Source organism: Aquarana catesbeiana, linkage group LG12, assembly GCF_042186555.1.
Source record: "Aquarana catesbeiana isolate 2022-GZ linkage group LG12, ASM4218655v1, whole genome shotgun sequence".
NCBI lineage: Eukaryota > Metazoa > Chordata > Amphibia > Anura > Ranidae > Aquarana > Aquarana catesbeiana.
This window is the reverse complement of record NC_133335.1, coordinates 145,818,688-145,846,223: the sequence shown is the minus strand read 5'-3', so window position 1 is coordinate 145,846,223 and position 27,536 is coordinate 145,818,688. Positions and strand designations below refer to the sequence as shown.

General features: G+C 43.7%; 1 protein-coding gene across 1 annotated transcript in view; it reads left to right on the top strand.

The window, feature by feature from the left end:
* PSME3 (proteasome activator subunit 3) overlaps window positions 1-27,536 on the top strand; it is a 98,899-nt gene that overhangs the window by 54,689 nt on the left and 16,674 nt on the right. The window contains exons 6-9 of the mRNA XM_073608382.1: window positions 16,919-17,031; window positions 17,502-17,570; window positions 19,797-19,864; window positions 23,475-23,529. Coding sequence (XP_073464483.1) covers window positions 16,919-17,031; window positions 17,502-17,570; window positions 19,797-19,864; window positions 23,475-23,529 — 305 coding nt within the window. The remainder of the gene's footprint in view (window positions 1-16,918; window positions 17,032-17,501; window positions 17,571-19,796; window positions 19,865-23,474; window positions 23,530-27,536) is intronic.

The window sequence follows — 27,536 nt, the reverse complement described above, 5'->3', positions numbered from 1 at the left end:
ACGCCCAAAATTAAAAAGTGCACTCCCTATATAACCCCTCCCACTGGTGGGAGTACCTCAGTTTTTTCGCCAGTGTCTAAGGTGTTGGTCACGAGTGAAGATTTGCTGTGCTGAGCTCCACTGGAACAATCCTTGTTGGGGCTAGCCATGCAGACCAGATCCATTCGGTGTCTTTTTGGCCGAATTGAATGGTACCCGGGCCTCGTATCCGAAGAAACGAGGTCTTGCCTGTAACGCTTCTCTTTTAGAGAGCTGGACCCCGGGATCCAGTACTTTTTGGTAGTAAGAACAAAGTTTTACTGGCGGAGGGGCTATTACAGGTCCGGGATTGTGGGTTTCCTCCCAGGTCCCCAGCTCCTAAAGTTTTAACGGAACCCACCGTGAAGGGTGAAGATTGGGTCTGTTGGTTTACCACAAAACCCTGCGGCGGGAAAGGTAAGTGGAGTTTTCTAAGAATTTAAAAAAAATTTTCTTATGTCTCCTTTTAAATTAGTAAATGTTGTCATACCACTGTCACCACTGGGGGCTGTATTGAGCACTTACATCTCAAGCCTCTCAGAGCTCACGTTTGTCCAGGAAACAGCAAGTTTTCTCTCCCCACCAGATGCCCCCCTTTGCTGTTTTTTCTTCCCCTTTTCTCTGGGAAAGGGCGCCAAAGGTTTTTTTTATTAAAAAAAAAAAAAACGGCACGAATAGCATGCTGCTCGGCGGCTCCCAGGCCCCCCTCCGCCATTCCTCCTTCCTCCCGGTGGATCCTATAGGATCAGGGGCACGCGCTCACGCGGGAAAACTATTTTTGGGGGGGAAGGGGCGGGGCTTAGCTCGGCGTTGGCGTCCTCCAACGTCCAGCGCGGGAAGGTCTGCTTTTTAAAACACCATTGTGTTGTTTATGCTGCAGGAGGGACACGAGCAGTGAGGTTGGTGACACAGGCATTCCTTTGACACATTTTACTACTGCATCAGGCTAAGCATTAATAGCAGTGATAGAGCTGGACTATTTGCTCAAGCAGTGGATGCATTCCTTCTGCTAGTACCTCTGCTTTGTGCATCGGGCTATGGCAGAAGGGGGTAAAAACACCACCTCAATAAAGGGCTCTAGAAAGACTTATTTAGTCACACGGAAGCCTAGATCCATCCCAGTAAGATGGCATCCTCCTCTGAGAGTAATATGGCTGGTCACGGTGAGCTGTCAGCAGGGGCAAGTGTTGCAGCTGCTCTTAAACACTGCAGGCCCTGTGTATATTACTAAGGAGAAGGTTTTTTCTTCTACCACTTTAAGCTTGAAGTAAAAGTTTGATGCCTTAATCGTATCCCAGAGTGGGACTAAGCGTAACAGGTCCCCGTCCATTGCTCAAGACCCTCATACTGAGGAACAAGGAGCGAGGGATGGTGAATTTCTCTCTAGGACCAGGGAAAGGCTCTCCTCTTCCGAAGAACCTGATGCGAAGTATCAAGCTCGTAGGAAAGGTTGTTTACAGTCGCTCAATGAATTGGTCCACTTCACATTTTTACTGTCAGTAATGCAGTTGATTGCTTTCGGTTCACTAAAAGCCCCCCCCATTCTGTTCATGCTTTTTCTATCCATTCATGGCTAAGAAAGCTTATGTATTCTGAGTGAGAGCACCCAGATAAAGTGTTTTTTTTTTTTTTTTTTTTTTTTTTTTTTTTTTCCTCTGAAAAAGTTCTCGATACTTTTATTCTATGGAGGAAGGGTTTTTGGGGAGTTCCAGCAATTTATATCCTCAGTAAACAAAAACCTGACTTGTCCAGTAGACAATGTTCATATGCTAAAGGGTCCAACAGACCCAAGAAGTTGGAGTTCCTTTTGAAGAGAAGAAAAAAAAAATGTGCTCACAGGTTCAGTCATTCAGACTTGCGCTAGCGTTCAGAGTATCTAAGTCCTTAAAGGACCAGTTTATAGAAGTACTCAAAGTAATTCCTGATCAGCAGGCCCAGGGTTTGGCCGGCATATCGGAAGCGTTCTGTTTTACAGTTGACGCTATGAAAGATTCTATTCTCCAGGCCACACGGCTCATGCTAAGGCTGGTACATGTGCATAGAATTCTATGGTTGAAAGATGGTCAGCGGAAGCGGTTATTTGGAGTATATCCAAAGAATTTTAATGGGGAAAAGTTCCCTTTTTTTTTTTTTTTTTTTTCTGGTTAAGACGTTTAAGTATTTTTCTTTAGAATATGCTTCTTCTCCAGTCCCAGGGGCATCTGCCTCAAGGCAGTCACGGCGGCCTCCACCGTCAGGATTCAAGAGGTAAACCTCAGGGTCAGTCCCAGGGTCAAAAGAGGACCTGGGGGAGGTAACCCACAAAACAAGATACTAAGGCCTTAGGAAAGGGTGCCCCTGCTCGCTCGAGTGGGGGGGGGGCTTCTACAGTTTCCAGGGTCTGGCAGGAACAATGTCAGAGTTCCCGTCTCCTCGTTTTCTCAGATCAAAACGTTCCCAGAGATCCAGTGAAAAAGGTCTTTCTAGCTTTGGATCATCTCTTGTCTCAAAGGGTCCCCTTGGTTAGAGCAAGGATTAGGGTTTTATTCAAGCCTTTTTTAGGGTTCCAAAACCGTATGGGGATATCTGACCCATTTTAGATCAAAGATCTAAACCGCTATTGAATATCCGTTCTTTTCGCATGGATTCAATCCGACTGGCGTCAATCGACATCAAGGATGCTTTTTTCCATGTGTCGGGGGGTTTTTTTCACCAGAGACTTCTACGCTTCAAGGTAGAAAATCTTCATTTTCAGTTTTTAGCTCTGCCTTTTGGTCTAGCTACTTCACCTCGAGTGTTTACAAAGGTCCTGGCTCCTCCTTTAGCCAGGATAAGGGCTCAAGGTATAACAATACTAGCCTACATAGATCAAATTCGGTAGCCCGCTTAATCCAAACTTTGGTCACCACAGTCAGCTACCTGGAATACCCAAGTTGGATTCTCAACCTAGAGAAATCCTTAAATCCATCAAAGTGATTGTAGTACTTGGGGCTGATCATTGATACAGCTCAGAAGAGGATTTTTTTTTTTCCCCAGGAAAGGATCAGTAAGAGAACTGATTAAGTTACTCAAGTCAAAGAAGAATCCTTCTATTCGGCTTTGCATGAATTTGTTGGGAAAGATGGTGGCTTCTTTCAAGGCCGTTCCTTACGCGCAGTTTCATTTAAGACTGCTGCAAAACAGTATCCTGTCAACTAGGAACAAGAAGGCCCAAGCTTTGGGCTTCCCAATGCGTTTATCCCCCAATGTGCGTCAGAGCCCCAATTGGTGGTTGATAATCCAAGAATCTTCAAAAAGAGAAATCCTTTCTACCAGTTACCTGGAAGGTGGTAACAGATGCCAGCCTTCTGGGCTGAGGAGCAGTCCTGGAAGAAGCATCTGTCCAAAGGAAATGGTCCAAATCAGAGATGACCATGTCCATCAATATTCTAGAGATTCGGGCAGTACGCCTGGTCCTGGAGGCCCAACTACGGAATTGTCCTATCAGGATCCAAGCCGACAGTGCCACAGCTGTGGCTTTTATCATTCACCAAGGTGGCACGAGAAGTTGTGCGGCCCAGAAAGAGGTGAATCATGTTCTATCTTGGGCAGAAAACAAACATTCCTTGCCTATTAGCAATTTTCATTCCAGGAATGGTGAATTGGCAGGCGGACTACTTGAGTCACCAACAATTGTTCCCAGGAGAATGGTCCCTTCACCCCGACATGTTTCTGTTGATATGTCAGAAGATGGGGAGTTCCGGATGTGGAACTTTGTGTCAAGGACCAGGGATCTGATGGCATACGAAACAGATGACTTGATTTTTTTTTTTTTTTTTTTTTTTTTCCGTGGGATCAGTTTTTTACTGATCTATGCGTTCCCTCCTGTTCTGCTGCTTCCGCGCCTTCTTCGCAGGATCAAGCAAGAAGGGAAAGAGGTGATTCGTGTGGCCTAGAAGATCTTGGTTTGCCGAGATCATAATGGCAGTGGGGGACCCTTGGTCCCTACCACTATGACCAGACCTTCTCTCGCGAGGTCCGGTATTCCATCCTACCTTACAAAAGCTAAAATTAGCGGTTTGGCTATTGAGACCCACATTCTGAAAAGATCGTGGATGGTTAGCCTCAGTAGTTCTAATTTGGTTAAATGCTAGGAAGCTGGCCTCCAGAGTTAAGAATCTGGAAGGCATATGTCTCCTGGTGTAAATCCAGGGATTGGCACCCCAGGAAATATGTCATAGGTAGGATACTTGAATTCCTACAGATAGTACTCAAGGCCAGCTTCATTTCTAATCCTATCGTGCCAGATGTTGGCCTTATTGGTCTTTTTCTTTTCATCAACCACTTGCTTCCCTCTCTCTGGTTCGTAACTTTATTCAGGGGGTAACATGGATTAATCCTCCAGTTTTGGTCACCCCTGAACCCTCTGGACTTAATTTTAGTCCTGTCGGCTTATAGAAGCAGCCTTTTTTTGGAGCCAGTATGAGATATTCCCTTGGTCCTTGAGGGGGGAAAAAATAATTTTCTTGGTTGCTATATCTTCTGCAAGAAAAGTATCGGAGTTGGCTGCTCTTTCTTGTAAGGAGCCATATTGGTCCTTCATAAGGATGAGGTTGTATTGCGGGCTCATCCTGAATTCTTACCAAAGGTAGCATCAGGTTTTCATTTAAACCAGGATATTGTTCTGCCTTAATTTTTTTTTTTTTTTTTCCAGAACTTCGTTTCTGTGGAAGAAAGGTCACTACATTTTCTTGATGTGGTGAGAGAGCGGTCAAGGTCTATTGAAAGTGACCGCTCAAATTCGTAAACAAATGTTTTGTTTCTGTTGCCAGATGGTCCTAAAGGACAGGCAGCATCGAAATTTACTGTTTCAAAATGGATTTGTCAAGTGATTGTCCAAACTTATGGTTTAAAGAGGAAAATTCCTCCTTTTCGTATTAAAACGCACTCCACCAGGGCTGTTAGTGCTTCTTGGGCAGTGCATCACCAAGCCTCCATGGCTCAGATCTGCAAGGCCGAAACTTGGTCTTCAGTCCATACATTTATCAGATTCTATCAAGTAGATGTGAAAGGCATGAGGACATCGCCTTTGGGCGCAGTGTACTGCAGTATAAGTCCTCTAGTCTCTTGCCCTACTTTTGTTGTGTCTCCCTCCCTTCAGTTGGCATTGCTATAGGACCTCCCACATAGTAACTACTATGGCTCTGTGTCCCGTGATGTACGATAAGAAAATAGGATTTTTATAATGGCTTACCTGTAAAACCCTTTTCTTTGAAGTATATCACGGGACACAAAGGTCCCTCCCTTCTTGGTATACACGTGTATTCTTTTGCTACAAAACTGAAGTACTCGCACCAGTGAAAGGGGTTATATAGGGAGTGCACTTTTTAATTTAGGGTGTGCCAGTGTCCATCAGCTGAATGTGGCCTATAACTCGCATAGTAACTGCTATGGCTCTGTGTCCCATGATGTACTTCAAAGAAAAGGATTTTACAGGTAAGCTGTTAGGATTTTTATTTTTTTTGTGTATAAAATGTTAGCAGTTAGACTTTATGCTATTTTTCATTATGCTTTTACACACCACCTACACGTTGTAATAAGTTTAAATTAAAAGCAGAGAGTAGCAGTTATATCATGGGAAGAAGGCTTCTCCATCCCTTAATACACCAAATTGTAATTGTGTGATTTCTATTGCTGCAACAAAGTGCCATGGGAGATATCTTTTGTCTAAGTTTAAATTAAAGGCTACAATAAAAGTGAACACACTAGCTAATTAAAAAAAAAAAAATGGTGCAGAGCAAAGTTTTCCGCAATGTCATATCTTTAATTCTAGGTTAAAACCTCTGCTAGTTGGGTATGCAGACAACATAATAAAGGTCATCAGATATTTAATAATTGAGACAGAGTTGAAAATCTTTGGAGATGTGTTAGTAGCATTGGAGTCGGAAATGCATAAGGAAAGATGACTGAATAGTTAGGCACTGGCCATTAGAAATTTTCATAAGACTGTTTTGCTTTTTGACTGAATTATTTATGTTGACTCTCTCTTTATATTTGAAAGCTGTTGCTGCTACCACATTATTTTGGGTGGCACATTATTTTTTTCCTAAGTTGAATGGTTGCTCCATTTTATAGTACAATAATGACATTAGTGTTGGTGAAACTTGGTGCATCCAACCTACCTTGAAGTTTTCCACATTTTTGTCATGTTGCAACCAAAAACGTAAATGTATTTTATTGGAATTTTATGTGATAGACCAACACAAAGTAGCACATAATTGTGAAGTGGAAGGATAATGAAAAATTGTTTTCAAAATTTTTACAAATATGTGAAAAGCGTGGTGTGCATTTTTATTTATTTTATTCAGCCACCTTTACGCTGATACCCCTAAATAAAATCTAGTGGAACCATATGCCTTCAGAAGTCATCTAATTAGTAAATAGAGTACACCTGTGCATAATTGAATCATTATAAATACAGCTGTTCTGTAAAGTCCTCAGAGGTTTGTTAGAGATCCCTAATGAACAAACAGCATCATGAAGGCCAAAGAAACCACCTGACAGGTCAGGGATTAAGTTGTGTTGAGGCCCGGTGACCAATCAGCTGCCTCCGGCGGCTGTGGGCGGCTTCGTTCCAGCCTTCTCATTGTAAACGCGGAAGCGACGTCATGACGTCACTTCCCGTTTACTCGGCTGCCAATGGCGCCGGTTTTAAAAAGATACACAGTATTCAGAATCGCCGTTTTAGGCGATCTGAATACTGTGAAGTGCAAAGGAGGTATCCCTCCATAAAGAATACCTGTCACCACCTGTTACTGTCACAAGGAATGTTTTGACAGCAATAAAAGTCATCAAAAAATTTTTTTTTTTTTTTTGTTTAACACAATTTATAAAAATAAAATGAATAAGAAAAAAAAATGTTAAAGCGCCCCCGTCCCCGCGAGCTCGCGCAGCAAAGAAAACGCAGTCACGCCCGCATATGTAAACGGTGTTCAAATCACACATGTGAGGTATCGCGATCGTCAGAGCGAGAGCAATAATTCTAGCACTAGACCTCCTCTGTAACTCTAACCTGGTAACCGTAAAACTTTAAAGCTTCACCTATGGAAATTCTTAGGTACCGTAGTTTGCCGCCGTTCCACGAGTGCGTGCAATTATAAAGCGTGACCTGTTTGGTATCTATTTACTCGGCGTAACATCTTTCACATTATACAAAAAAATTGGTAACTTTACTGTTTGGATTTTTTAAACTTCATGAAATTGTCCCTTTTCCCAAAAATGTGCGTTTCAAACACCGCTGCACAAATACCGTGTGATATAAAATATTGCAACAATCGCCATTTTATTCTCTAGATTCTCATCTAAAAAAAATATAATGTTTGGGGGTTCTAAGTAATTTTCTAGCAAAAATACGGATTTTAACTTGTAAACACCAAATTTTAAAAATAGGCTTAGTCATGAAAGGGTTAAAGCCGGCTTAGATTATAAAAAAAAATCCCAAGCTGTCAACATCTTATGGAGCACTCTTCAATTCAACATCTGAAAATGGAAAGTGTATGGCACAACTGCAAACCTACCAAGACATGGCCATTCACCTAAACTGACAGGCCGTGCAAGGAGCCAAGAGGCCCATGGTAACTCTGGAGGAGCTGCAGAGATTCACAGCTCAGGTAGGAGAATATGTCCACAGGACAACTGTTTGTTTTGCACTCCACAAATCTGGCCTTTATGGAAGAGTGGCAAGTAAAAGGCCATAAAAAGTCCCTTTTGCAGTTTGTGAGAAGCCATGTAGGGGACACAGCAAACGTGGAAGAAGGTGCTCTGGTCAGATGAGACCAAAATTTTAACTTTTTGGCTTAAAAGCAAAGCGCTGTGTGTGTGGCGGAAAAATAACACTGCACTTTACCCTGAACACTCCATCCCCAATGTGAAACATGGCAGCATCATGTTGTGGGGATGCGGGGACAGTGAAGCTGGTCAGAGTTGATGGGTAGATGGATGGAGCCAAATATAGGGCAATCTTAGAAGAAAACCTGTTGGAGCCTGCAAAAGACTTGAGACTGGGGCAGAGGTTTGCCTTCCAGCAAGACAACGACCCTAAACATACAGCCAGAGCTACAATGGAGTGGTTTAGATCAAGCATAGTCATGTGTTAGAATGGCCCAGCCAAAGTCCAGACCTAAATCAAATTGAGAATCTGTGGCAAGACATGAAAATTGCTGGATGGAGAGCATCTGTGAACAATCTGACAGAGCTTGAGCTATTTTGCAAAGAATGGGCAAAAATGTCACTCTCTCTAGATGTGCAATGCTGGTAGAGACATCCCCAAAAAGACTGGCAGCTATAATTGCAGTGAAAGGTGGTTCTACAAAGTATTGACTCACCCTTCCACTTAACAATTAGGTGAAACTTTTGTGCTGGTCTATTACGTAAAATTCCAGGTTTTGGTTGTAACATGACAATGTGGAAAATTTCAAGGGGTATGAATACTTTCAAGGCACTGTATATTTGAACTCTGTAACATGTTTGTGATTGATGCTTGTGCAGATGCCTGTGTTTCTACATTGGCTGTCTGTCATACAGGTAGCTCAACATTTGTCTTTTGGTGAAAAAAAAATGCACCATGCAATGCTTAAAAACAGCTTTGGTTGTTTTGGAAAGTATTATGTATTTGTTAGATACTGTAACTTTTTTTTTAGTAGAAACGCCAATTAATACATTTGAAAACAAAATAAAGACTTTATTTGCATGTGAGGCTCGGGGGTAGTAAAACCAGGTTGTTGAGTTGCGTTGTCGCCACCCTTCAACAACCCCCTGGGGCATGTAGGCACTTAGGGCCGTACGCATGCCACAGCGGTGGCAAAAATTAAACGGCATATCTCTTTCGGCAGACATAGTTGTCAAACACGACAAATGAAAGTTTTTGGGGCTTTATCTCTACCGCCCTGCATTTGTGGCACGGTGTAGTGCAGCATTTACGAGGTAAATTGGGCGCTGAGAAGGCAACATAATGCTGCCTATCTAATGCCCTATGAAAAGTGATCTAGCACAGATCGATCTTCAGAGGTCACTGCACGTATGAACAAGCTCAAGATACAGGATTTCACATGTGTCTTTAGTCGGGCATATACAGTCAGGTCCATAAATATTGGGACATCGACACAATTCTAATCTTTTTGGCTCTATACACCACAATGGATTTGAAATGAACAAGATGTGCTTTAACTGCAGACTTTTAGCTTTAATTTGAGGGTATTTACATCCAAATCAGGTGAACGGTGTAGGAATTACAACAGTTTGTATATGTGCCTCCCACTTTTTAAGGGACCAAAAGTAAAATTGGCTGCTCAGCTGTTCCATGGCCAGGTGTGTGTTATTCCCTCATTATCCCATTTACAAGGAGCAGATAAAAGATCCAGAGTTCATTTCAAGTGTGCTATTTGCATTTGGAATCTGTTGCTGTCAACACTCAATATGAGATCCAAAGAGCTGTCACTATCAGTGAAGCAAGCCATCAGGCTGAAAAAAAAAAAAAAACCCATCAGAGAGATAGCAAAAACATTAGGTGTGGCAAAATCAACTGTTTGGAACATCCTTAAAAAGAGAACACACCGGTGAGCTCAGCAACCCCGGAAGACCACGGAAAACAACTGTGGTGGATGACCGAAGAATTCTTTCCGTGGTGAAGAAAACACCCTTCACAACAGTTGGCCAGATCAAGAACACTCTACAGGAGGTATGTGTATGTGTGTCACAGTCAACAATCAAGAGAAGACTTCACCAGAGTGAATACAGAGGGTTCACCACAAGATGTAAACCATTTGGTGAGCCTCAAAAACAGGAAGGCCAGATTAGAGTTTGCCAAACATCTAAAAAAAGCTTTCACAGTTCTGGAACAACATCCTATGGACAGATGAGACCAAGATCAACTAGTACCAGAGTGATGAGAAGAGTATGGAGAAGGAAAGGGACTGCTCATGATCCAAAGCATACCACCTCATCAATGAAGCATGGTGGTGGTAGTGTCATGGTATGGGCATGCATGGCTGCCAATGGAACTGGTTCTCTTGTATTTATTGATTTGACTGCTGACAAAAGCAGCAGGATGAATTCTGAAGTGTTTGGGGCAATATTATCTGCTCATATTCAGCAAAATGCTTCAGAACTCGTTGGACGGCGCTTCACAGTGCAGATGGACAATGACCCGAAGCATGCTGCAAATGCAACCAAAGAGTTTTTTTAAGGGAAAGAAGTGCAATGTTATGCAATGGCCAAGTCAATCGCCTGACCTGAATCTGATTTGAGCATTTCACTTGCTGAAGACAAAACTGAAGGGAAAATGCCCCAAGAACAAGCAGGAACTGAAGACAGTTGCAGTAGAGGCCTGGCAGAGCATCACCAGGGATGAAACCCAGCGTCTGGTGATGTTTATGCATTCCAGACTTCAGGCTGTAATTGACTGCAAAGGATTTGCAACCAAGTATTAAAAAGTGAAAGTTTGATGGATGAATGTTAATCTGTCCCATTACTTTTGGTCCCTTAAAAAGTGAGGCACATATACAAATGTTGTAATTCCTACACCATTCACCTGATTTGGATGTAAATACCCTCAAATTAAAGCTGAAAGTCTGCAGTTAAAGCACATCTTGTTTGTTTCATTTCAAATCCGTTGTGTATAGAGCCAAAAAGATTAGAATTGTGTCAATGTCCCAATATTTATGGACCTGACTATGAATGAGCTCAGCTCATTTTGATAACAATTTAGAAAAGACACATTATTGCGAAAATGAAGGTCTTCCCAGGAAGGAACAAAACCTATTTATCGTACATCACGGGCCACAGAGCACCATAGTAATTACTATGTGGGTTATAGGCCACCTTCAGGTGATGGACACTGGCACACCCTAAACAGGAAGTTGCCTTCCTATATAACCCCTCCCATACCGGGAACACCTCAGTTTTTTTTTTCACCAGTGTCTAAGGTGTTGGTCACAAGTGAAGATGTGTGAGCTCTGAGGAGCTCCAGGAGGGATCCTTGCTGGATTTAAATATCCTCCATAGACTGGATCCATCCAAAGTGCCATTGAGGCCAAAGTGGATGATACCCGGGCCTCGTATCCGAAGCACAAGGTTTTGCCTGTAACGCCTCTTTGCAGGGCTGGACCCCGGGACCCAAAGCTTTGGTCATGCTACATTACCTAAAGTTATTCCTGGCGGGGTGCTTTTACAGGTCCAAGGGAGTGGAGACCCGTTCCTTGAAGGTTTACTAAACGCAGCCCGCCGTGATGGGTGAAGATTGGATCTGTCTGTTAAATCGGCAAATCCTGCGGTGGGGATAAGGGAAGAAACCTAGTAAGATCCAACCCTCTTGTGTTGGGTCTACGGACCTGAAAGCCGCCCGCGCGTGAGCATTTTCAAATGAAAAAGGAGGGGGGTGGGTTAGGTAAGGGAGTTGGGGCCTAGCCGCGGCTCCGTGAGCATCCACAAGGATGCACGGCACAAGCACAGGCTTAATGATCAGCTGGAGCAGTCTCTCCTCATCTGATAGCGAGGAGGAGCAAGCAGCCTACACTCTGGACACAGGAGTGGTGGGGCACGTAAGGGCTGCAAGTGGCATTTTCCTAATATGGAAAGGACATTTGTCCCAGCACTAGGCTGAACCTATATAGCGGCATTACTCTGTCAGACTATGTTCAGCAATTAGTGCAATTAAATAGTGCCTCTGCTTTTGTGCTTAGAGGACTATGCGTACCAAAAAAGACACCACAAAGGTGCTAGAAACTCCAGCCGTGTCTCCACACTGTCATCCTCGCCTGAAATACCAATTATGGCAAGCCAGAGTGAGTCATTGGAACAAATTGGTGGTGCTGCTTCTCTCATCTCAGCCCCTATATACGTAACTGAAGATGCCTTTTCCTCCGCCCTGCAGGGCCTAGAAGGAAGTTTAGCGGCTTTATTCGCATCCTCTATTCAAATGGATAGGAAGCGTGTTAGATCCCACCCTCCCCCACCTTAGACCCTTTGCAAGGGGAACAGTGGATACAGGATGAGGTGTTACCCTCAGGCGATCAGGAGGAAAGACAAACCGATCACTCCTCTGTGGCGTAAAAAAACGTAGATGAACCCTTTTCAGCCTCGCAATCTGAGTTGCTGATGGTCTCTTACGGAGATGGTTTGTTCTACTTTCATGCTACCCCTAACTGAGTCAGCTGAAAGTTCAATTTCTTCTTTGGGTTCTTTAAAACCTTCAAAGCCTTTGCATGCATGTCCTGTCCATGCATTGCTAGAACAGCTTATTTATGCTGAATGGGATCACCCAGATAAGAATTTTTTTCTCTCCAAAGAGATACTACGAATTCTCTATCCCATGGTGGAGAAATTCACCAAAAATAGAATGTATCAGCAGTTGACGCTGCACTTTCCAGTGTGAATGAAGTCTAACTTGTCTAGTAGACAATGCACAAATGCTTAAGGATCCAACAGATAAAAGCTTGGAATTCCTGTTAGAATCCTGTTTTTCTTGGGCAGGTGCCGTTACTCAGCCTGCAGTCGCTGCAATAGGCATCTGTCAATCCAATTTGGACAGGCCCTTAAAGAGGTTCCTGTACAACAAGCCAAGGATTTGGCCGAACTGCCAAAAGCAATTATGTTTTGTCATAGACGCCATTAAAGATTCTATTCACCAAGGTGTCCTGCCTTGCGCTTGTGCTAATACACATGCGTAGAATCCTGTGGTTAAAAAATTGGTCAGCCGAAGCACCATGCAAAAAAACTCCTGACTGGTTTTCATTTTCATGGGGATCGGCTATTTGAGGATGATTTGGACAAATACATCCAAACAATTTTCCAGTGGGAAAAGTACTCTTTTGCCTGATAAAAGAATAAACTCCCTTTTTATTTAAGCAGACTTTTTTTTTTTTTTTTTTTCCTGCACCAGGGGCATCTGCCTCTAGGCAGTGGCGACGGCCTCCGCCGTCACTCTAGGGGAAGACCTCAGGGTCAGACCCAGGCACAAAAGAAGTCCTGGGGCCGGAATCCTGCAAAACAGAATTCTAAAGCCTCATTATGAAGGGGCACCCCCCTTGCCAGGTTGGGGGGGAGTCTTCTGCAGTTCTCAGAAGGCTGGCAAGAGGAAATTCAGGACAGGTGGGTCATCCTCACGGTAACTCTAGGGTACAAACTGGAATTTCGGGTATTTCCACAGTCTTGATTTGAGGTCAAACGTTCCCAAAGATCCAGGGAGTAATCTCTGTTTCGGGCACTAGACCGATTTAATGGCTCAGGGGGTGATCATACAAATCCCCACATAAGAGCAAGGTTTGGCGTTTTATTCAAACCTCTTTACAGTGCCAAAACTGAATGGAAATGTCAGACCCATTCTACATCTAAAAATATAAATCGTACCTAGACGATCTACTGCTAATAGACCACTCGGTGGCTCGTTTGGAGCAAAGCGTACGCATTACAACTAGTTGCCTCTAAAAAGGCTGGAGTACTTGGGTCTGATCATAGACACAGCTCAGAAAAAGGTGTTCTTGCCTCAGGCAAAGATTAATTCCATAAGAGAGCTGGTACGGATGGTCAGGTCGAAAGGAGATCCCTCCATTCGGCTTTGCATGAGGTTGTTAGGAAAGATGGTGGCTTCATTCGAAGCAGTTCCCTATGCCTAGTTCCATTTGAGACTGTTGCAAAACAGTATCTTGTCTGCTTGGAACAAATTGATTCAAGCTTTAGACTTGCCAATGCGGCTATCCCCAAAGGTGTTCCAGAGCCTCAGTAGTGTTGGTATCCAGGAATCTGCAGAAGGAAAAAACCTTCATACCAGTTACCTGGAAAGTGGTAACGACAGATGCCAACCTTTTTCCGGTTGGGGAGCAGTACTGGAAAAGACAACTGCCCATCAACATCCTAGATTCGGGCGCAAGTGCGTCTGGCCCTGAACATTCGGGTTACGGGGTTGTCCTGTCAGGATCCAATCCGACAATGCCACAGCTGTGGCCTATATCAATCGCCAAGGGGGCACTAAGGGTCACACAGCTCAGTGGTGGACCATATTCTAGCTTGGGCGGAAAAGGATGTTCTTTGCCTATCAGCAGTCTTCATTCCAGGAATAAAGAATTGGCAGGTGGACTATGTGAGTCGCCAGCAGTTGTTCTCGGAGTAGTCCCTTCACCCCGAAATCTTTCTGGCTATAGCCAAAGATGGGGGATCATGGACGTAGGTCTTTTGGCGTCCAGGTTCAACATGTAGTTGATCAACTTTATGTCAAGGATAAGGGGTCCACTCGCACGCGAGACAGATGCCTAGTGATTGTAGGCGTGCAGGAAAAAGATCTGGACAGCCGCACTCTGGAATGGGCAAATAAGTAAAATCTTCTTTATTCAATAATGTGGCATAAAATTAGTACATGACGCTGTTAGAGCAGTACAGCTTAACCACTAACGCGTTTCACACTCTTGCGGAGCGCTTACTCATAGCTGGTTTACATAAAAATGACCACTTTTATACATAGAACATGCCTATCACATGACCCAGCATTAATAAGATGATACTAGACAGTTGACAATTTAGCTGCATGAGATCTCAGCGCTGGTTTAGCCGAGTTAATGACATGCGGTAGAATCACATTTAACACAAATGTACAGTATAAAAATACAAACATCAATGGATAATCTACAAAATAAAAAATCAAACATGAATTAAAGATGGAAATGAATAACCTGCGTGAATTGGTTATCATTAGAATGGAGTCGTGACGAACATTAAAGTAAACTGGTGAAAGATACTATGTGAAAAAATGTATGTATGAAATATAAATGACATAAACCCAAGAATATCTAAAGGGAATTTTTTTTTATTTTTTTTTTTTTCCGAAAAGTGAACCAAATATAGATGTGTGTGTGTGTGCGTGTGTAAAATACATGAATCAGTGAATGATTTTGCTGAGTTAGGCTTTTTTCCCTATTCAGTTGCCGCCACAGCTTCTTCACAGGATCAAGCTGGAAAGAAAGCCGGTAATTGTAGCCCCAGCATGGCCCAGAAGGTCCTGGTATGCAGAAATCGTGAAGCTGGCGGTGGAGGATCCATGGTCCCTTCCACTATGGCCAGACCTACACTCACAGGGGCCGATATTCCATCCTACCTTACAAATTCTAAGTTTGACGGTTTGACTATTGAAGACCACAATCTGAAGAGACGTAGTCTCTCCGGGTCAGTGATTTCTACCTTCATTAATAAAGCCGGCTTCCAGGGTTAGATATTATAGACTCTGGGGGGCTTACGTTTCCTGGTGTAAATCCAAGGGTTGCCATGCTCGGAAATATAACATTGGTAGAATTCTTGTTTTTTTCTACAAGTACAAATGAAGCTGGCCTTGAGTACTATTAAGGGCCAAGTCTCGGCTTTATCAGTCTTATTTCAAAGACCACTTGCTTTCGTTCTTTGGTCCAGGGTTTTTTATACAAGGGGTAATGCGGCTTATTCCGCCAGTTAGACCACCCTTGAACCCTTGGGACTTGAACTTAGTTTTTCTTGGTACTGCAAAAACAGCCCTTTAAACCCTTACAGCATACTCCCTTGGTCCTTCTGACAAGGGAAATGGTGTTTTGGGTTGCTATACCCTCTGCAAAAGGGTATCTGAGTTGGCCGCTCTTTCCTCCTGTAAAGAAGCCATGCTTTATTAAGGTGGTTTTAGGTTTTCACCCAAACAAAGATATTGTCCTACCACTTTTTTTTTTTTTTTTTTTTTTCAAAAACCATGGTCTAGGATAGAGAACTCACTACATTGTCTTAAGGTAGTGAGAGCGGTCAAGGTCTATTTAAACACTGCTCAGTTCTGAAAGACTGATGTTTTATTATGCTGCCAGAGGGTCCTAGGAAGGGACAGGCAGCATCAAAATCCACTATTGTTAAGTGGATTCGGCAAGTTATAATTTAGGCCTAATGGTTAAAAATTAAGATTTCACCTTTTCATGTCAAAGTGCACTCTACTAGAGCGATTAGTGCTTCTGGGGCAGTGCATCACAAGCCTCCATGGCTCAGATCTGCAAGGCTGCAACTTGGTCTGCAGTCCATACATTCACCAGATTTTATTAAGTGGATGTAAAAAAAGGGCCTGAGGATATCTCCTTTGGGCACAGTGTGCTGCAAGCAGCAGTATAAGTCCTCAAGTCAGTTGGCGCCCTACGGGTTGTGTCTCCCTCCCCTCAAATAGCATTGCTATGGGACGTCCCACATAGTAATTACAATGGTGCTCTGTGTCCCGTGATGTACGATAAAGAAAATAGGATTTTTATAACAGCTTACCTATAAAATCCTTTTCTTGGAGTACATCACGGGGCACAGAGCGCCCCTCTTCTTCTGGGGTATATGTATATTGCTTTGCTACAAAAACTGAGGTGTTCCCGGTATGGGAGGGGTTATATAGGGAGGCAACTTCCTGTTTAGGGTGTGCCAGTGTCCATCACCTGAAGGTGGCCTATAACCCACATAGTTACTTACTATTAATTACTATGGTGCTCTGAGTCCCGTGATGTACTCCAAGAAAAGGATTTTACAGGTAAGCTGTTATAAAAATCCTATTGTTTAACAAAATAAGAAGCTGTTGGCCAGTTATTTTAGTGTTTTCTTGCAGTGAGAGATTGAGAGAGAGACTCTCTCTCTTTCAGCACATCTGCGCACACGCATGTGCTGCAGGAATCAGTGGCTGGAATCTGTGTCTAATCACAGGGGAGTAGAAGGACTGGAGCGTGCGCGCCCCCAAAACTTGGAAACGGGCAGCAACATATGGGTACATTGCTGTGCCTGCAGGAGCTGCCCTGTCACAGTATATGTACTGTGGCGGATTGGCAAGCAGTTAAACATTTATGTCTAAGGTATACAACGATGGTGGTTTTTTAAAAAATTTTTTCAGTAAGTAATGGTCCATTTTCCTTTTTCATAGGCACCAAAGTTTTTGTGATGCCCAATGGAATGTTGAAGAGTAATGCGCCTCTAGTTGAGATCATCGAAAAAGTGAAGCCGGAGATCAGGTTACTGATTGAGAAGTGTAATACCGTGAGTGTACTGTCCATATTCAGGCTTGCATAATAATGGGAGAAAAGGTGTAAATGGAAACAGGTGTGACAGTGGTGTAAGGCAGAGGTTATCGGTGTCTGTAATAAATGTGTATGAGTAATGCTAGCTGCTGTAGAAGACTGTAATGCAGGAGAGGGTACTGCTTGTCTTCCCAGACAGTTATAGTGATCAACACATGCTGGTGCTAAGAGCAAGAAATGACTGGAGGTGTAGAAGTTGTTGCGGATAAACGTGATCGAACTTAAAACTTCAGAATAATTCTCTAGGGGTGAAGAAAGTGCAATAATAGAGCAAAATGTACAGGGCTGGTAAGCAAGTTCCTCCATAAAGCGGATGTACGTTCAAAAATAATGGGATGAATAGTTTGTAATCTGTAAACCTCCAGGTTGAACTGGACTACCTACTTTTGTGTTTTAATCCCTATTTTTTTGTTTTATTTTGCCTTTTAGGTAAAAATGTGGGTTCAGCTTCTTATTCCAAGGATAGAAGATGGTAATAATTTTGGAGTGTCTATCCAGGTAAAACCCGGAAGTGACATGGTCAGCTAATGATTCGTGGTCATGGAGGAAGGAATGTCTATAACACAGATTTTCAACAAGTTGTGCAATCTTTGTGTGTGGTAACATGCACTATAGTGGCCAGAAGCATTTTTCATACCCCATGAAGGTAGCCCTGTTATTCCCTGAGCGCCAAATTTAGGGCTGGAGTGGACTAGTCACGGTTGCTTTTAGCCCCACAGCATGACCCTGGTGAACAGTTGATACTTTAAATGCTGAGCAGCTTTGGTCGATTGTGTATTTTAATCAGCCACTTTTTTTTTTTTTTTTTTCTTCCTAGCAAAAAGTCTAAACAAAAGTTGCTGCTGTTGTGTGCTTAAAAAAACTTGCCAAGTTTAGCATTTTACAGCTTTACAGTTTTTTAAATGTAAAAAAATAGAAGAAACAGCACTCTCTGGATTAAACGAAGCCATGATGGAGAAATCTTTTCCTTACGTCCTCCCTTATGCTGGCAATAGTGCGATTTTTCTTTCCTGTAACCATGGGTTTCCAGAAAGTCTCTCAATCCCCCCATCAAAACAGTGTCAATAGGGGAATCCCTCCTGCAGAGCTATTGTATTCTCCCGGCCATCCCTGCCAGGATAACGCACAGTGATTATTGCTAGCAGCTATAGCTGCTGGCAATATTCACATTAAAAAATCAGATATGCTGGTTATACCCAAGTTGTTCGATGGATTGACTTGGGTAAAATTAGCCTGCCTATACATGGTTTAAATCTTGGCCTGTCCCTGCAGAACCGGCTGAGTTTCAGTCTGTGAGAACAGTCTTTAGTCAGCTTTACTTTCTCTGTTCTCATTGTTTACTATTGTTATATCTATCTTGGCTCTATGAGCCCTAAGTTTCCTTGTCCTTCCTGTTTTTCATATTTCCTCTGTAGCCAATAAGATGACAAAAATGTCGTCTTCAGTGGTCATTGTACTATATGAACCTTTTCCTATTGTGCTAATTTTATTGGTGTTGGTGACTCCAGTAACAACCGCCAGTGCTGGTCTAGTGGCAGTGCTGTTAACACTGAAATAGCACCTGGAAATTAAATATAGTGCTATCAGGTGGAGATTACGCCACTGGATAGTATTATCGACTTCAATGCCAAGTGCTGAACTGTATTTTGTTCTGTTTGCTCAAGAAGTGCAAGGAAAAAAATCCAGAGCTGTCCTGCGTTCAACAGTCTAAACTCGGGCAGTCTAATCTGCCCTCTCAGATCTTCTCTTGGCCTACAGAACATAACCTCCTTAAAAGAGAAGTATGGAATTTCTTTATTTTTTTTGTTTTTTGAGATTCATACTTACCTAGGTGGATGCAGCATCAGACCGCTGCAGCTGTCCCCAGGCGTCTCTGCACGACCCTCCAAACATTGCCGATGATTCAGTTCTCACTCCTCCCTGAGCGGAGAGCTGCCTGTCGGTCAGCATCTCTCCTGCTCTGTTCCTCCATGCTCACTGGAGTGCTGAGCTATGGAGGGGCGGGGAGCAGCCATCTCAGCGGCTTGCGGATCCAGACTTCAGAAGTCGGGATGACACACTGCCTCGACTGATTGCAGGGACTTCAGCGGAGAACAGACTTCATACAGCTCTTCGCTGAAAACGGGTCACAGGAGTGCAAAACTAATTGCACTCCTGTGACGATAGGAGAAGCCCAGCCTAAAAACCTCAGGCTGGAAGAGACTTGGGAACGCTGACACAATCTCTTGAAATTTTTAAAATACTGTCAGAACACAACAGGAAGTTAGGAACCAAGGAAATTCTGTCACGATCTACATGTTTAATTTTGGTCTGACATACAGTTTTTAATAGTTCTATCTCCTCCATTCATTTACCTAACTGAAAATGTTTTTTAATTGGTGGTCAGTTTTACTGCATTTTTCTGCAACCAGTGAAATGTTGTATTCTAATGCTCTTTAAGGCAATTTATTGCCTATTAATTTGATAGCCCATATGGTACTTATCAGCAATACTTCAGGTCAGTTGCATCACCATTGAACACTGTTTCAAAGTATTCAGCCCTCTAAAAAAAAAAAAAAAGGGTAACAAGATAAGTAGTTGCACTGGAAATAATATGAATAGTGTGTAGCGAACTTAAGTGGGTTTGCAAATGGACAAGAAAAAAAATCTCTTGATCCACCACTAAATCAACCACCTTACATGAATTTTCTCTTGATGTTTGATTTCTGCTCTGTTCATGTTTAGGAAGAGACAGTGGCCGAGTTGCGAACAGTGGAGAGTGAAGCAGCATCCTATCTTGATCAGATTTCCAGGTGAGGCATGATAGTGTGGGAACATTGAGCATTTCATTTATCTTGTGCGTCTTACAAGGCCTCATGTATAAAAGTATGCTAAAACATGAAGGCACAAAAAGCCCTTTCTTGGTCACTGATCACAGCAACTGCTGGGAGAAAGGGTAACCTGTAGGCAATTTTATAATGGATTTGGCATAGATTTTTATTTAGCGTTTTCGTGCACATGGCTGTGACCCAGCCCCTGCATCTTCCCAATCCCTTCTGTGACGGCTAGCAGGGTTCTTCTCCCTCCCAGCTAGCTGTCTCAGTTTTAAAAAACCATGGCCCGGCCACGTCACTGTCAGGGATCTGGGCATAGAAAACTACAGGGTCTGGTTTTCGATGAACTACCACGGCGCTGTGGAGTGCCGTGGTAGTTTGTTCATGCTTCCTGTCAGATTGTATCTGCCCTGTACAGGATGTATGGGCAAGCAGGTACACTGACAGTTCTGCTGGAGACCTGCATGGTACCAGCTATCTACTGATCACTGGTGCAATGCTTTTTACAGACTCCAGAAAAAAAAAAATAAATGCACTTATTTTTTGCAGAAAAGAGTGCATTTATTTATTTTATTTATTTATTTGCAAAAAAAGTGAACTTATCCTTTAATGACTTGTACAAATGTCCCTCCTTGCAGTTGTCTAGTTGCATGGTTTTTGAGTGTTTACTTCTAAAGATGTCTTCTAATATTTTATCTTATGCTGGTAAAGCTTAAAGGAGTAGTGCAATTTGCTCGGTGTAGGGAGACCAGCCTTTTTATGATGCTCTGGTTAACATTTTGTGCAATGCTCTTCTGGTGTCTGGAGGTTTAAAGCTCCTGCACTCTGCAACTGAAGTGTAGTTTTAGTTATTAGTTTGCTGAGGGCCCCAAGTGCCCTTTTTCCTGAACATTTTCCTGAAAGTTTGCATTTCCTACACAGTATCTTCTGGAAACCAGTATTGTAGTCTTAACACTCATAAGTCTTTTAGGATCCTTTCACACGGGCTTTCCGATAAGGCCCACCTGTCAGTTTTTCAGGCAGGTGCAAGCGGAATTTGCAAGACAGAGGCGCCTGTGTTAAAGGGGCCTTAATGACTTAGAAATTACCAACTTGCCAAAGCACTTCTCATTTTCACTCAAAATGTATTGTCTATCTTATGAATCATTTAGTCATAACTGCTAATCGTAACTATATTTTACCACCAGCCGACTTGCTCACTCAGATATACTGCGGTGGTTTGGGCGGACTCTGTGTCCGCCGGCGGCCCTTGTACACAGGCAGAACGGGGAACTGCCTATGTAAACAAGGCATTTCCCCGTTCTGACAGGTGACATGACAGATCTACTTTTCCCATTAATCGGGGACACTGATCTCTGTCATGTCCCAGGCAGCCCCCCCCTACAGTTGTACAGTTGGAACACAGTTAACCCCTTGATCGCCCCTAGTGTTAACCCCTTCCCTCCCCGTGTCATTTTTACATTGATCAGTGCATTTTTCTAGCACTGGTCCCCAAAAAGTGTTATTTGGGGTCAGATTTGTCCACTGCAATGTGGCAGTTCCGCTAAAAATTGCAGAATGCCGCCATTACCAGTAAAAACAGTTAAATTCCCTAAATCTATCCCGTAGTTTGTAGATGCGATAACTTTTGCGCAAGCCAGTCAATATATGCCTAATATTGGCCTAAACTGATACATTTTGTGTGTGTATGTATGTGTATGTGTGTGTATATGTGTATATATATATATATATATATATATATATATATATATATATATATATATATATAGTGTGTGTGTATTGCAAAAAATGGCCTGGTCATTTGAGGGGGCAAATCCTTCTGGGTCTGAAGTGGTTACAGTGTATCTAAATTCAAGAAGAGAAAATTATGTATTGCAGCTTACCAGTCTTTAGATGTGGTGGTTGCGTTCTTCCTTTTTTTTTTTTTTTTTTTTTTTTTTTTTTTTTTTTCCACCTGGTGTCCTGACAATCATCTCTCTCTCTCACACACACCCCCTGTCTTGGGGTGATTATGCACACTCCCTGACCTGTATCTATGAATGAGCAGCATTGTCACCCTAGAACAGGAGGTGTTAGGGCTACAAAAACATTTCCCACTTCATCTCCATAACAGGGGAAAGAGGTGTTCAGTACTCCAGAAAAGGGAGCTGGTCAGGACCGATAACACTGGATTTCTGGCTGGATCAAAAATATACTGTACTTTCTCCTCTTGTCTTTCACATCATCGATCCTCCAGTGCGTCTCTCCTCGGAACTAAGCCCTGTTCTATAATCTTTATTCCCAGTAAAATCACATTAGTCAAACTTTCCATTGCAACTATGTATTTGGGAACGAAATTGCCCACTAGTGGACCTGAATTCATAAAGTGCAGATTTGCTATGTTACAAGCATCCAGAAATGTTAATTGTGCCTAAGCCGTACCCTGAAAATTTTGCATGGAATTCCTCCTGAAAGATATCCGTACACTTCCTGGTGCTTGAGTGTACTTTAGCACTCCTGGTCATACAGTGTCAGTAAAGCTGAAATGTGATATCTAAGGCACTGCCTCTGACTGCTAGTCTAAGGAAGTTTGGTGATGTCATTACTGCGCTACTCATTGTTCTCCTTGCGCAAGCAGTGTCCTGCCTCTACCAACATGGCCGTCTCTACACAGGCACACACACTGCCAAACAAAGTAAAGGGGAAAAGGTTAGCTGCAGGGGTGGGGGGGCACAAGCAACCCTTGTAACTAGTCTTTTGCCGTCTACCTGCTTTTCTTGTAGTTTTCGAGAATTCAACTCCTCTTTAGGCATGTACTAAATAGGAACGGGGCAAAAACCTTGATGTGCTAGAAGCAGCAGTCTACCATATTAACTGCTTTTTGCCCGGGCCATTGTAAAATGACGTTCAGGCGGGAACCCTTTATTGCTCTGGGAGGACGTCATATGACGTTCTCCCAAGAACGGACCGAGATCTGTCACCCGATGAGCAGTGTACTGGCCCGCTGATGGTAATGTGATTGCGATGACCATTCACAGCAGATCACATGACTATTGTAAACTATAAATGGCTTCCTTTCATGCCATCCATTGTATACTTTTGTCTTTTGTCTTGTGGTCACAGCGATCACATGGTATCATTTAATTAGCTGTGGTAAGTCACAGCTTATCGCAATACACCGTGTCTACACACTGTCATTCTGTAAAAAATATTTGCTTATGGCAGTAAAACTGCCTGCTTATTATTTTTTTTACTGTTCCTCATTGCTTTTGTTCCTGTGTCAGAGCTTGGAGACCTAATGACATTACTTCTACCCTTGACAGTGTTCATTTCTGGAAAGCACTGCCTCTTGAGAAAAGGTCTTTACTGAGCTCTCAGAGCAGAGAGGGATAATGACAGAGGGATGATGACGTATCAGCAGTTGGGGGGGGGGGTTCTTTTTACAAGCAAACTTGTAACTTTGCCTTGAATAGGCAAAGTGTTGGATTGTATTTAAATAACCTTTGTCAATAGGATCCATTCAGTTAGCTAATGAATAACAACGGTAAAGGCAGAACGTGCTAAACCGTATTATTAATATATGGTCCCTTCTTGTTTTCTAATTTTTTAGATATTATATCACTCGGGCTAAACTGGTTTCCAAAATAGCAAAATACCCTCATGTGGTGAGTATTAGAATTTGTGACCTAGATTTATTGTTAATGAGAATGGCATCCTCAGATCCTGCACTTTATCATACTGCCCAACAATAATGCTTATGCTGTGTTATAGATCTGAGTAAGCTTCTGTTGCGTTGTTATCTATAGATTAAATATATATTGTGGGAGTTATGTCATGTCTCGATTTCAAATGGTACTTTAACCGCTTGCCGACCAGCTCACGCCGATATACGTTGGCAGAAGGGCACGGCATATTAACGTACCTCTACGTTGCCCCTTAAGAAGCAGCTTGTGGGCGCGCACCCGCCACGAGCTCCATGAGTGTGATCGCAGGTCCCGCGGACTCTACGTCCACGGGAATACCAGCGATCGTCTCACGGAGAGGGAGAACGGGGAAATGCTGATGTAAACAAGCATTTCCCTGTTCTGCCTAGTGACAGGACACTGATCACAGCTCCCTGTAATCGGGAGCGGTGATCAGTGTCGTGTCACACATACCCCCCCACATTTAGAATCACTCCATAGGACACACTTAACCCCTAAAGCGCCCCCTAGTGGTTAACCCCTTCACTGCCAGTCACATTTACACAGTAATCGATGCATTTTTTATCGCACTGATCACTGTATGAATGTGAATGGTCCCAAAATAGCGCCAGAAGTGTCCGATCTATCCGGCATAATGTCGCAGTCACGATAAAAATTGCTGATCGCCGCCATTACTAGTAAAAAAAAGATTAATAAAAATGCCATAAAACTATCCTATCCTATTTTGTAGAAGCTATAACTTTTGCGCAAACCAATCAAAGGCTTATATTTCAAAAAATATGTAGAAGAATACGTATCGGCCTAAACTGAGGAAAAGTGTTTTTTTTATATATTTTATTTTTTAATTTTTTTTTGGGGGGGGGGGGGGGGGGGGGTGTATTATAGCAAAAAGTAAAAAATGCTGGGTTTTTTTTCAAAATTGTTGCTATTTTTTTGTTTATAGCGCAAAGAATAAAAAACGCAGAGGTGATCAAATACCACCAAAAGAAAGATCTATTTGGGGGGGGGGGCGTCAATTTTGTTTTGGAGCCACGTCGCACGACCGCGCAATTGTCAGTTAAAGCGACAGTGCCAAATCGCAAAAAGTGCTCTGGTCTTTTGCCAGCCAAATGGTCTGGGGCTGAAGTGGTTAATAAGAAAACATTTCTTTCTTGAACATCACGGGACACAGAGCCACAGTAATTACTGATGGGTTATATAGGTATCACTGGTGATTGGACACTGGCACACCCTATCAGGAAGTTCAACCCCCTATATAATCCCTCCCCCTTGCAGGGATACCTCAGTTTTTACGCCAGTGTCTTAGGTGATGGACGTGTAAAGATGTCCTGTGCTGAGCTCCAAAGGGAATATCCTAAGATCCTATACTGGGGCAAGCCAGGCGAACCGGATCCATTCAAAGTGTCTTTTCATGGCCGAATTGAATGGTACCCGGGCCTCGTGTCCGAAGAAACGAGGTTTTACCCGTAATGCTTCTCTTTTTAGAGAGCTGGACCCCGCAGATCAGAAAATGGCTTTAAACTTCCTAATTTCTGGCGAGGTGCTTTACGGTCCCAGAACTGTTGGATCCCCCTACTGATGGGGGCCCCAGTCTCTGACGGTTTTTTCAAACGGAGCCCACCGTGAGAGGTGAAGATTGGGTCTGTGTAAACAGCACCCTGCGGCTGGATAAGGTAAGAGGAGATTCCACAGAATTTTTGAGTTCTAGTGGCTTTTCTCCTTTAAGGTAAATGCATGCTATGCCTATTGTGACCACCGGGGGCTGCCAAGAGCACAAACCTACACATGCTGACTCTGTCTCAGGTGTTGTAATCGCTGTTTATGTCCCAGCGTCTCAAGCAGGCTGCAAACAGGTAAGGTGGAAAGGGGGATTTCTCATGTTTGAATGTTCCCCCCCAGGCTAGAGAGGGGCCACAGGGGTCTAGAAAGTGGTTATACCACCCGGGCTCTGCGGCCTAATGGCCACCATCTCTCAAGATAGCCGTTCAGGCAGATCTTGTTACCAGTCTCTCTCCCTCCCCCATCCCCTGCCTTTCTCCGGAAGCATGACAGGAGAGTCGGCAGCGCGGGAAGCGCTCGTTTTTTTCAAAACTCGAGGGGGGGGGGAGGGGGCGGTAGAGGAGGGGGCGGGACGTCAGCACAGGTGCTTAGACTCCCACTCAGGCCAGCTGCAGGCTATTAGAGGCACTCTGTACAGGTGCACACAGCCTTCTGAGAGACACAGAGCTGACGGTCGCATGTAAGGTGGGACACAGGCATTCTCCTAGGCAGCATTTACTGAAGTAACACCAGACTGAGCATTGGGTAGCAAGGCTTTTAGCCAGACTACATCGCTCAGCGGGCAGTGTTCATTTGTATACCTCACACCTTGTTGCTTTGCACTATGGGTAGAAGAGGTTCAAGCACCCCAGGAACCAGAGACACTAGGGGATCTCGTTCAGGTTCTGAGGGCCCCCTGTCGGCAGCATCCTCCCCCCCTAAAGATGGGCCAGGGACGGCTAGCCAGGGAGAGCCATCGGGGTCAGGGGCTACACCTGCTTCTGGCACTTCAGCCCCTGTATATATTACACAAGAGGTTTTTTCCTCAACCATTAATGGTCTAGAGGAAAGATTAATGGCCGTGATTACGTCTTCACTCAGTGGAAGAAAACGCACTAGGCTTTCCTCTGTTCCCCAAGACCCTCAGACAGAGGAGCTCTGGGATAAAGAAGATGAATCCCTTTCAGAGGATCGGGATGGGATGGATGATTCCTCTTCGGAGGATTCAGGTGGAGAGGGACCCTCTGCGACTTCCCAAGAGGAGAAAGTCTTAGTGCAGATCCTCACTGGATTGGTCCGCTCCACATTTAAGTTGCCCATACCTGAAACTGCTAAAGAATCCTCTTCTGCTTTGGGGTCACTGAAACCTTTCCAAGCAGCACATGCTTTTCCTGTTCATACTTTACTTGAAAAGCTTATTTATTCTGAGTGGGATCACCCAGACAAACGTTTTTTTCCGCCGAGAAAGTTTTCAACACTTTATCCGATGGAAGAAAAGTTTATTAAAAGGTGGGGAATACCGGCTATTGATGCCGCCATTTCCTCCGTAAATAATAGCCTGACTTGTCCTGTAGACAATGCTCAGGGATCCTGTAGATAAAAGGATGGAATCCCTATTGAAGGATGTTTTCTCCTTAGCAGGATCAGTGGCCCAACCTGCAGTAGCAGCGATTGGAGTCTGTCAATACTTAAGAGACCATGTTAAGCAGGTCATCAAAGTATTACCTGAACAGCAGGCCCAGGGGTTTGCTAACCTTCCAGCTGCCTTATGCTTTGTGGTTGACGCCATTAGAGATTCTATCGTGCAAACCTCCCGTCTTTCACTGGGGTTGGTGCATATACGTAGAATCTTATGGTTGGAAAATTGGTCAGCCGAAGCACCATGTAAGAAGCTACTGGCTGGGTTTCCATTTCGTGGTGCAAGGTTGTTTGGAGAGGACTTGGATAACTATATCAAGAGAATCTCTTGTGGGAAAAGCACTCTCTTACCTGTCAAGAAGAAGAGTAAGCGTCCCTCTTTCAAACGGACTCTTTCCCCAGCGCCGGGGGCTTCAGCCTCCAGGCAGTCTCGACGGCCGCCTCCATCGGGGTCCAGAGACAAGAGTCAACCCCAGGGACAAAAGAAGTCCTGGGGAAAGAAGCCTACTAGGCAAAACACTAAGACCTCTGCATGAGGGGGCGCCCCCGCTCACTCGAGTGGGGGGAAGACTGCGACAGTTCTCAGAGCTCTGGCAGGAGGACTTCCAGGACAGATGGGTAATCTCCACGGTAACCTTAGGGTACAAGCTGGAGTTTCAGGAATTCCCCTCTCCTCGGTTCCTCAGATCAAATGTTCCCAGAGACCCAGTGAAGAAGCAGTCGCTCCTTCTAGCGTTAGAGCGACTTTTGTCGCAGGAGGTCATTATGATAGTTCCCGCAAAGGACCAGGG